We start from the raw sequence: 11,275 nt of genomic DNA, 5'->3' as shown, positions 1-11,275 counted from the left end.
AATCCTAAAGAGAACAGGTGTGCCTGAGATTAGCTCATTGTTAAGGAGGTTATAGGCATGAAGAATTTCTGCTAACTACCCAAGCTCATAAATGCCTCCAAATGGCTTTTTCCATTTTTATGGGGCCAATCCTCAGATCCCCACACACATAAAAGGGGTGAGAGGAATCCACTAGCCTCAGAGGGACTCCCAGCTCCAGCTCACCCCACACTCTACAATTGCTGCTTTGCTCTCATCCAGGAAGCCATCATGTCTTGCCGCTCCTACCGAGTCAGCTCTGGTCGCCGTGTGGGCAACTTCAGCTCTTGTTCAGCAATGGCCCCGCAGAACCTGAACAGATTCCGAGCCAGCTCCATCTCCTGCAGGAGTGGGTCCAGCTTCCGAGGCCTTGGCAGTTTTGGTAGTCGGAGCGTCATCACCTATGGATCATGCTCACCCCGGATAGCAGCTGTAGGCTCTCGTCCCATCCACTGTGGAGTTGGCTTTGGTGCTGGTGGTGGGTGTGGTGCTGGTCTAGGGTTTGGAGCCAGCAGTGGCTTTGGCTATGGCTTTGGTGGCCCTGGCTTTGGCTACAGAGTTGGAGGAATTGGAGTCCCAGCAGCCCCATCTATCACAGCAGTGACTGTTAACCAGAGCCTGCTGACCCCTCTCAACCTGGAGATTGACCCCAATGCTCAGAGGGTGAAGCGAGATGAGAAGGAGCAAATCAAGACCCTCAACAACAAATTTGCTTCCTTCATCGACAAGGTACAGTTCAATCCCTGGGTCTGGGATGATAAAAGCTAAAATGCATGGGGTGTTCTTTCCCTTAAGAAGAAATAGCCCAGGTCTAGGGCATTGACCTTGACCCCAAGATCCTTTAGGTGTCAACCAAAGGCATTGCAGTATGATTTCCGGATCACTCTGCTGCAGAGCAAGGATGGGCCTGAGGAACGCTGCATGGTGGGCTAGACTAACACAGAGGTTGCATCTTTTGGAGGAAAGAGGAATCTCCAGCCAATTCTGAGGGCATCTGGACAAACTAAGACCTACTACCTAGTCACTTAGAACTATCTCCCAGATTGGTTGGAAACAGTAGGACTTAGGCCAGGTGTTGCCTGATATAGGTTTAACAGGTTTTATCCTTTGAGTCCCTCATGCTCTCTTTGAAGTTTTCACAGTTCCTGAGGCTGGGTGGCCACATATGACCAGGCTTAGGAAACTGGATAATGGAGTTGAGTAATTTTTGTAGAAAACAAAGAATTCATACCTCCACATAAGGTATCCAAATTCAGCCCAGTTGCCTAGATTGAAGGAAATAGTGGGGAACCACCACAGGTGGTCCTGATCTTCAGGCTGGTGAGAGGAACAATGATGTGGAACTGACATCCCACAAACCATGTCTCCATGGAGTGGGACTGCTCTGATTGCATCTGAGATTGGAAACTCACTTCTGTGAGCTTTTTCAGTTTCCTCATCTAAAATGAGGGGTTGGAGCAAATGATCCCTAGGTTTTCCTCCAGCTCTATAAGTCTCAGTTGATGGAATATCTGGGATGATGGGTATGACCTCTGACCTGAGAATTCCCACCTCCTAATGACATATCTTACCCCAAACGTACTTTACTCTGCTCCTCACTTCCTGCCCGGATGCCTGGCATCAGTTTTTTAGGCATAGGCAAACCCCAGCTCAGGCAGAATCAATCTTTCTAACTTCCCAGTGAACTGGTTTACACCTTTTTCAGAGAGCAGAAGGATAAATGGTCCTGAGGTGCTTTGGTCCAAAAGCCTCTGTTTGTAGCTGAGCCTGGCTGAGCACAAAGAGGGGGTCACAGGCCTGCTCTTCCATGTTCTACTGAATTAGAAGAGGAATGAATGTCAACAGAGGAGAAAACAATGTCACCACAGTGTTGAGAGTCATTTCTGACCATCTGAAGAACTGGTGGGCATGTAAGTGACTGTGTCAAGTACTTCAATTGCCCTTTCTGTGCCCCTGTGGGTTTAGGTGCGGTTCTTGGAACAGCAGAATAAGCTTCTAGAGACCAAGTGGAACTTTCTCCAAGAGCAGAAGTGTGCCAGGAGCAACCTGGAGCCCCTCTTTGAGAGCTACATCACCAACCTGCAGAGGCAGCTGGATGCAGCCAGCAGCGACCGGGCCCGTCTGGAGGCTGAGAGGAACAACATGCAGGATGTCCTTGAAGGTTTCAAGAAGAAGTGAGTGGCATCTGGACCGCACTGACCAAGGACAGGCATGGGCTGGTCCCTAAAGCAGCAGCCAAGCTCAGATGAGAGCAGCTGGAAGGATCAGGGTTGAATGCCGGTTTCAATACCCAGTCTGTAGACAGATGTGGGGGCAGTGATATATAAGGGAGTAGGAGGAGGCCCTCCATAGGTCCTAAGGAAAAAGGAGGCTTGGAATCGGGCATGTTTTTTTCCTAATCCTCACTGTGGAAATGGGTGAGTTAGCCCCAGAATAAAAGAGCCCTCTGGTTGTGAGAACAGTGACCATGTTCAGCAACAAGTTGGGTCCTACTTCCTCTCTGGTCATGTGCAATGACTCTAAATCTTTTCTAGCAGAGGAGCAAAGAAATGGGCCAGGTTTTCAGGCCCCACATCCTATTTGAGAAAGTTAAAGGGATTTGGAGAAACTGGGGGCTACTGGTTCATGTAAGGTCTTAAAGAAAGGACAGAGTGGCTAAAAACATCTAGGGGACAACAGGAAGCTGTACTCCTGGGTGGAGCAGAGCGGTCTTAAGAGGCTCACTGGGAAGTTGGAAGTCATTGGCTCTCAGTTCAGAATGAGAACTCACTCTCCTAATTCTAATCATCCAGGTACGAAGAAGAGGTGGAATTCCGGGCCAATGCTGAGAATGAGTTTGTGACTCTGAAGAAGGTAAGGGAAAGCAATAAGTCCAGGTCAACTTCTCCTCCAGACAGGCAAATGTCCTTGAGATCCCTCAGGAAACTCCCCAGGCATCCTTGTGGTATCTCAGACCACTCACACAAAGGGGAACCCTTAAGGTCACACAGGTCCCTTCAAAGTTCTAATTTGGTCTCAGATTATTTAAGATCAGTTAGATTATTTTTTTTAATCCATTGATATTTAGACAGAGTGGAAGGGAGAGAAGAGAGAGGGAGGTAAAGAGGGAGGAAGGGAGAGAGAGAGAGAGAGAGAGAGAGAGAGACAGAAACATTGATGTGAGAGAGACACAATTGGCTGCCTCCTGCCCTCATCCCAACCAGGGCCAGACTACAACTGAGGTACACACCCTTGACCGGAAATTGAACCCATGACCCTTCGGTCTGTGGGCCGACACTCTAATCACTGAGCAACCAGTCAGGGCAGGTTAAATTGTTTAGATGTCCTTTTATTATTTAGATGCCTTGGATTATCCAGATTCTCCTTGCCTCTAAATAAGCATCAGGAGAGGTCCAGCAGCCCCGGGGGAGTGTTTACGCTGCAGCAGGAGAAGAGCCACAGTCACTGAGCTGCAGTTCCGCCCAGTGACTTTACCACCCGTCCCATAGCCTGGCCTGGCCCTGTGGGACTGGTCTCCTCTTCCCACCCATCCCCAGACTCCGCCAAGGTGAGGGGGTTAAACAGTGCAAAGTAATGTGCATCTTATCCTTCTCTCTTTTATGCAGGATGTGGATACAAATTTCTTAAATAAATCTGATCTAGAGGCCAACGTGGAAACCTTAGCTCAGGAAATTGACTTCCTGAAAACCCTATACATGGAGGTAAGGGCTCATCCCCTCTCAGCCTTATGAGATCAGTGCTTATCCTGGACTCCCTGGCGGCTTCCCCTGAACTGGCACATTTTCCAACATTTGGTGTCATACATCTTTCCTCCCACTCAAATCTATATCCTCTATATGTCAATGCATCTACCAGTGGAGAAGGTTAGGTAAGCAGGCTTCTCAGCAGCCTGACTCAGATCTATGAATAAACTTCTTGGATCTATGCTACAACCCCTTCTTGACCAATCCAGATCAGGGTCTAGGAATATCACTTTCAATCTATTGATCAGAAGACTCTGGAAAACTGATTTGCTAGGAGAGGTGTAAAAAAAAAAATTGTGTTTGACCTAATTAGCCAAATGAACTAGCTCTCTTTTGCTTCATAAATGGTCTGTTTGTCTGATACAGACCCAGCCAGAGCTGAATGTCTGGCTCTGAGTGAAAATGCTAAAGAAAGCTCCCTCTGGAGCCCTCACCTCACAGGCCAGTTCCATGTCCCCTGGTTCTGTTAAGGACTTGGAGTGTAAAATTCCTAGACCATCATGTTCTAAAATATTGTCAGCTCTCAATAATCCACGAATGGCACAGCCACTTGGAGGATAATACAAAGAAAAGTGTATCCCTAGTATAGCTCTCACTCCTCTTCACCTAAATCCTAGGGCCCCATGGTTTTAATATTCACCTAAGCAAAAGTTAGGGTGGTAAAGGGATGTCTCTGAGTACATAACAAGAGTTTAAAGTCAAACAGAAGTGGTTCTTGGCCATGCCTTTTTCTTCACCTTTGGTTTGAATGGCCTGCCCCATTGCTTTGCTCTGAACGAGCCATGCTCTCTGCTCCTGACACCACATCCTGGGGACCCTGTGGCAGCATCCTGGCCACTGATGGGACTCTGAGTCTCTCTCTCTTACTGATCCTCCAACACAGGAAATCCAGCTGCTGCAGTCACACATCTCAGAGACCTCGGTCATCGTGAAGATGGACAACAGCCGGGACCTGGACTTGGATGGAATCATCACCGAAATCAAGGCCCAATATGAAGAGGTTGCCAGGCGCAGTCGGGCGGATGCTGAGGCCTGGTACCAGACCAAGGTGGGCAGAGGCAGGCTGGGAAGGGGTGTAGGTAGCCTTGGGGTGAGACTCATGTACAACCAAGTGGGCCCCATGGAGGTGTGAGACCCCAATTCAAAGCTGTGGTCTTGATCCAACCTTTGAGCCCTCAGAACATCCCCCTCTCCCCACCCCACCCCACAGTATGAGGAGATGCGGGTGACAGCTGGCCAACACTGTGACAACCTGCGTAACACACGGAATGAGATCAATGAGCTGACCCGCATGATCCAGAGGCTGAAGACAGAGATCGAGCACGCCAAGGCTCAGGTGGGCAAAGGAAAATAGAGAAAGCCCCAGAGGAAGGAGAAGCAGGGCTCTGAATTTGGGGAGCCCCAAGTCTGATGACATAGGGGAGACCATCAGGACCCAGCAATGGAGGAATGGAGGGATTAGTCCCAAAAGACTTCCTGGGAGAGGAAAATGTGGGAGGAAAGGAGGGTCTCCCATATAGAAGAAAAGGCCTGAGGTCAACTTGAAGGAGCAGGTGGAGGGGAAATAATAGTTTTACACCCTGGAGCCCATAGCTCTTGGAGCAGCAGATATCAGGAAGTGCAAAGTCAATGGGTTATAAACTGAAGAAAAGCAATGCTTCGCTTCTGGTGACATCAAACTGCAGGTTCACAGTCCCTAAGAAAGCAGCCACATGGGCTCCATCCTTGGCTTGGCACCAGGCTGTGTCCCCACTAACAGGGGGGCAGTGTTCCAGCCCCACCTGGGGATCCCCTAGTCTCTGCCAAAACCCACCAGCTAACTGCCCTCCCTGCAGCGGGCCAAGCTGGAGGCCGCAGTGGCTGAGGCGGAGCAGCGGGGTGAGGCAGCCCTCAAGGATGCCAAATGCAAGCTGGCAGATCTGGAGGGCGCCCTGCAGCAGGCCAAGCAGGACATGGCCAGGCAGCTGCGCGAGTACCAGGAGCTGATGAACGTCAAGCTGGGCCTGGACATTGAGATCGCCACCTACAGGCGCCTGCTGGAGGGCGAGGAGATCCGGTGAGTGCTCTCAGGGCACCAAGAGGGAATGAAGTCAGACTTGGACATCTGGACTAATTAGCGGGGGAGAGGAGGACAGTGACCAGGTGATGAACTGCTGAAATATCAATCTCTAGGAGTAAGGGAGCCTTTTCTGCAAATATTAGTTGGGTTGACCCTGGCGAGGGATTAGAAGGTGACTCTAAGTCTGTGCCTCCTAAATGCAAGTTTGCAGACAGGCTGCATCAGAAAAGGAGTTTTGCTTGATGTGGTTAGCCCGTTTAAAAGATTTGGTTAGCTTGTTAAATCGTTTTGGGGTAGGGTCTAGGAACATGTCATTTTTTGAAGCTCTCTAGATGCTTGTACAGCTGGGTATAAACCACTGGTCCACTGGAAGTCCTTCTCTGAGCAAGCGGGTTTTCAGAGAACAACGCTACTTGTTAACTGACTTGTTTCTTTCTCTCTCCAGGATCTGCGAAGGTGTTGGACCAGTAAACATATGTAAGAAACTGAAGTCTTTTCCTCTACACATTTCTCTCCTGGTGCCCTTCAAATTTCCTTTAAACTCAGGCCCACATGGGGGTCAGGAGCCCATGGCTGGGCTGGCCAGGACAGTCAGGGGAGAGGGACCATCTGGCCCCTGGACTAGAGCATCCCCTTACTGGAGGTCTGAGCTCTCCCCTGAGCCTGCCCTGCCCAGGGTATGCAATCACCCAGGTTTGCAGGGCCTCCTGGGTGGGAGAGGGTTCCAGAAGAATGGCAGCCCTTTTGTTTTTAGTGGCCTTGTCCTTTAGGGACAAAAGCCAGGGGAGGAATGAAAGGCATCTGCCAGGGAGTTCCCTATACCCCTGATGGCAGGGGATGGGACAAAGCTGAATGGAAGCCCCCCTGCTGCTGCTGCTGCTGCTGCAGACAAAGTATTGGTTGTGCCCAATGCATGCAGGGCACCATGATTGGCACTGCAGGGTGGAGGCACAAAGAAGGTGAGCCCCAGACCCTGCCTCTAGATTTATAATCTTCTTGAGAAGATGAGTCCTATCCACGGTCAGCCTACCCCTCAAAGCAGCCCTGGGGAGAGGAGTAGGCACTGGCAACCCCCTTTCACTCACTCAGGGAAAATACGTGGTTTGCCAGAAGTCACATAGTCAGTGGCACAACCAGAATTCAAACCCAGATCTCTGACTCCAAAAGCACCAATACACACAGATGTGGGGTGGAACTGAGTGTAACCTGGGTGGGTCAGAGCGGCAAGTGCTTGGATGACCCTTCATGCCCACCAAGAGGGGTGGGCAACCAGGATGGCTTTCTGCAGGAGTCAGGCTTGAGCAGAGGTCAGAGCAGAACTGACAAGGGACTCTTATCGGGGGGGGGGGGGGTATGTGGGAACCACTGAAGGGCAGGGAGTAATTGGGAGACAGAAGCCAGGTGGTCTATAAAGGCTACTGCTCCCACTGTCTGGATAATGCAGCTCACTATCCTCAGCAAAACCAGCGTGACTGGCCAGAAATAAATGAGAACCAACCTATGGCTCTACACAAACATCTGGGGTATTGGCTGAATCCTTCCATTTACTCTGAATGTTTGACTAGCAGAGTCACGGCCTTTGAGTCACCCAGACAAGAGAAGGAGAAGTGGGTATTGACTGTGTAGACAATAGGGACCACCTCCACCCAGAGCCCTGACCTCCCACCCCACAGAGGGAGCATGAAGGACACGCAGCCTCACTGATGATCTCTCCTTCCTACAGCCGTGAGCAGCTCCCGCGGTGGCCTGGTGTGTGGGCCTGAGCCCCTGGTCTCCAGCTCTACCCTCTCCCGCAGCAGAGTCACCTTCTCTGGCAGTAGCACCCGTTCTGGTGGCGTCTGTGGCTCCAGCCTGGGTGGGGCCCAGGTCGTCATGGGCAGCGGGGATCTGCTCAGCACAGGCTCCCGGGGAGGCTCGATGCTGATGAGAGAGTCCTGCACCCCCTGCGCCCCCAGCATCCCCTGCCCGCTGCCCACCGAGGGTGGCTTTAGCAGCTGCAGTGGGGGCCGCAGCAGCCGAGGTTCCAGCGTCCGCTTCGTGTCCACCACCACCTCCCGCCGGACCAAGTACTGAGAGCCTATGGCCGGCCAGCCACTGCCCTGGGAAGAACCATCTCAGTGTCCCCCTGCTTCTGTCCCCAAGGCGCCTGAGCTCTGGGCTGGAAGGGCTTCCCCTCCTACCAGGAAGGGACACGGCTCTGCCCAACCTGTGTCCTCTGGGGGATCCTCTTCTCTGCCTAGATGCTCCAACAGCAACCCCATCCAGACAGGTTTCTCCCTGACTCCCAATGTCCTTCCTTTGGATCACTCCTCACTATCTAGCTGAACAGCTCAAGAAATGCAGATTTGATACAATTACAAAAATCTGTGCCTGGGGAGAATAGGCACAGTCCAAAGCCAAAAAGAATGTCTTTGGGCACCATGGCCATCCTAGCTTTGGACTAGTTTGGAGAATGAAAAGTTGACTGTCCATACTGCAGCTGGGCCACCATCCTTGGCCTCCTTCCTCTTCCTTTCCCCGGCAGGAGAAGGGGTTTTCCTAGTTTCCCGATCAGAAGGATCCACAGTCCTTGATGTCCCAGGGGACCCCTCAGTACCCTGAGATGGTTCTTCTTCCAGGGGCATAAGTCCTGGCTGCTTCTTTTCCTGGGTTGTTGGTTTACCTCTGCAGCATGTGAGCTCATTAGGTGGGTGAGCTCTGCTACACCCCACACAACTGTTGGTGTGAGGGAGGCCCAGCCCTGTCCGCTGCAGGAGGGTTTATTCTGCAAGCTCCAGGGAGGCCTGGGGTGGGTTGGGGCACCTGTTTGTACTGCTCTTTGTGTTCCTGGGTTTTCAATAAACTTGCCAAGCTAACATCACTAGGACTCTGGCCTCTCCTTCTGGATCATGCTGGGGATGGGAAGATTGCCTCCTAGACTCCATCCTGGGACTTGGGCAGAGGCTGGTATCCTGGGGACAGAGTGGGTACTGAGAAAAGAGGGCTCAGACCCTTCCCTGGAGGGGCTTACAGTTCAGCAAGGGAGAGAAGACATATAGCAAAGGCTCTGAAAGCAAGTGCCAAGCATCCCACTTCTCTCCAGGTATTGCCCTGCAACCCAGTGGTGCCCTCCTGACCAAGGTGAACCCTTCCATCTGTTCCCTGGGTCCAACCCCACATCACTGCAGGGGCCTCCTCATTTTTCTGTCCCAGCTCTTACCCTCATCCAACTCATTCACCATGATGCTGCTATAGAGGTCTTTCTCACAGAAAATTTACTAGGCTTACAGTTCTCAGTGGCTCCTCACTGCCCTCCAAATAGCTCAAACTTCCTAACATGGCATCTAACTCCTGAATGATCTGCTCATACACCCCCTGCCATACTGTCTTCCCTTGTACCCAGCTTTCAACCTATCATCCTTTATTTGTTCATGCAACATATGGTAGGGGCTTACTACTTGCCAGGCCCGATGCCGGGGAAATAGCAATGAACTTGGTCCTCATCCTCAGAGAGCTTACAGTCCCACTTGATAGATGGACAGGCAAGCAAGCACTTGTGGCTGGATATGCTAAATGCTGTATTAAGAGTAGGATCAATGCTACAGTGCACATAGGAGAGGCCCAGCCCAGCCTGGGGCATCATTAAATGCTTCCTGGAAGATGCAGTATCCCAGGATGATGAGCTAGCCACACTAAGAAGGAAGAAGTGTCCCAGGTAGGCAACAACATGTGTAAAAACCGTGACCGGAGAAAGCATGCCCAGTTTGGAGATCTGTCTGTATTACAGGTCAGAGCAGGAGTCAGCCAAGGTGCAGTCATGACAGAGCCCCATTAGGGCACATATCTCATAGCAGGGACTGGGTGACGCTCTGTCTCACCTGGAGGGTCCTCCTTAGAGAGCAGGAAGCACATCTTCCATCTTTATATGCTCAGATTTCATCGAGCAACCTGAGAACTTACAGGTTGTTCTGCTCACAGCCTAAGGCCTGCCTGACCCTGGACTCACCAGCCACCTCCTGCCCTCCTGCTTCCAGGGGCTCCTGACTTCCCATCCCATCTCCCTTATGCAATCACATGCACCCCTTAGGTGACAGCAACATCAAGAGTGTCCCCATCTGGCCTTGGTGCCTCTCCTCAGCCAGACCCACATTCCTGTGCCAGTTATCAATTTATTGCCTCGGCTCCAAATTCACCCTTATTCCCTACTCTGTGCAAATGGATCTTACCCCTTTAGATCCATTGGTATGAAGTTAAGCCTTGTCTGTAGGCATTTCCATAAACATTGGAGATGCCTTGAGAAGTAGGGGGCTTTGCCTCCACTGTGCTCTCTCGGCCGTTTCCCCAGTGCAGATTCCTGCAGCGCAGACGCCGTCTATACTATCATCCCCCCTGCACAGCAGCCAGCAGCCAGGAGCTTCCTCAGCATCCTTCTTGGGCAATTACATAGCAAAGAGCCTCCAGCAAGACACCTCCTTGTGAAAGCTCTCCTCAGCACCCTAAAGGGTATAGGGTTCTGGATAGAAGGTTCCCAGCAAGTCCCATTGGTGGGGCACCACAGTGACTTCTCTGGAACCCAGCGAGCAGTGGCTGTGCTCGCCGTGGCTTTTCCTTGGGGCCTCTATCACAGCCCTAGTTGCTAGTCCTTACATCAGTCATTTCTATACTCTTTGAGTTCCTTTTCCCTCATGACTCCCACCCCAGCATTGTTTATATTGAACTTCCTCTGTTCAAGTTACAGTGTGGCACTGTCCCTTGATTGGACCCTGACTGACATGTGCCACTGAGACGGCGTAGCTTCCAACCTCCCGAGTCAAACAAGTCAATACTGGGACTCCTCAGGCGCCAGCCACCAGGCCTCTTCTCTCTCTATCCCACCCCATAGCTGGCCTCACCCAGGCTCATGGCTTTAAATGCCATCCATATGCCATTAACTCCTGAGTTTATGTCTCCAGCCCAGACCTCCCATTCACTACAGGCTGGTATTTATAGGTTGCTCTGACATCTCCATTTGCATATCGAATGGGCATCTCACACTAAACATGTCCCAAAACAAACTCCTCATCTTCCTTCTTCCCCTCTGTGCTGCTCCTTCCATATTAATGGCAAGTGCATTCAGTTGCTTAAGCAAAAATAAATTAAAAGTAAATAAAATCTTGGAGTCATTTTTAACCTCTCTATTTCTCTAGCATCCCCATATTTAGTCCATCACTGTATCAGCTTAACCTTCAAATAATCTCCAGAACCAACTGCTTCCCCCACCTCCATGATGAGCACTGAGGCCTGAGCTTCCATGACTCTTGCCTGGACAACTGCAGTAGCCTCCTAACTGGCTCCCTGCTTCTCTCGCCTCCTTCAGTCTATTCTCAAAAAAATCAGCCCAGGTGATCCTGTTAAAACTAAGTTGACTTTCAGTTTCATCCATGATGGAGTAAGCCTATTATAGCCTGTCTCTCCCACTAATGACAACAAAAAAACT

General features: G+C 51.0%; 1 protein-coding gene across 1 annotated transcript; it reads left to right on the top strand.

Moving 5' to 3' along the window:
* Positions 1-249: 249 nt before the first annotated feature.
* On the top strand, positions 250-7,893 carry KRT84 (keratin 84; the record flags this gene model as incomplete). Its single annotated transcript, XM_079774167.1, has 9 exons — positions 250-747; positions 1,984-2,192; positions 2,811-2,871; positions 3,624-3,719; positions 4,645-4,809; positions 4,972-5,097; positions 5,597-5,817; positions 6,266-6,297; positions 7,544-7,893. 9 exons carry the CDS (start codon positions 250-252, stop codon positions 7,891-7,893), a joined length of 1,758 nt encoding a protein of 585 aa, XP_079630293.1.
* Positions 7,894-11,275: the final 3,382 nt, after the last annotated feature.

Source organism: Cnephaeus nilssonii (genome assembly GCF_951640355.1).
Source record: "Cnephaeus nilssonii genome assembly, chromosome: 6".
Lineage (NCBI taxonomy): Eukaryota > Metazoa > Chordata > Mammalia > Chiroptera > Vespertilionidae > Cnephaeus > Cnephaeus nilssonii.
Note: the sequence above shows the minus strand (reverse complement) of the source record. Positions and strands in the feature narration are given on the sequence as shown.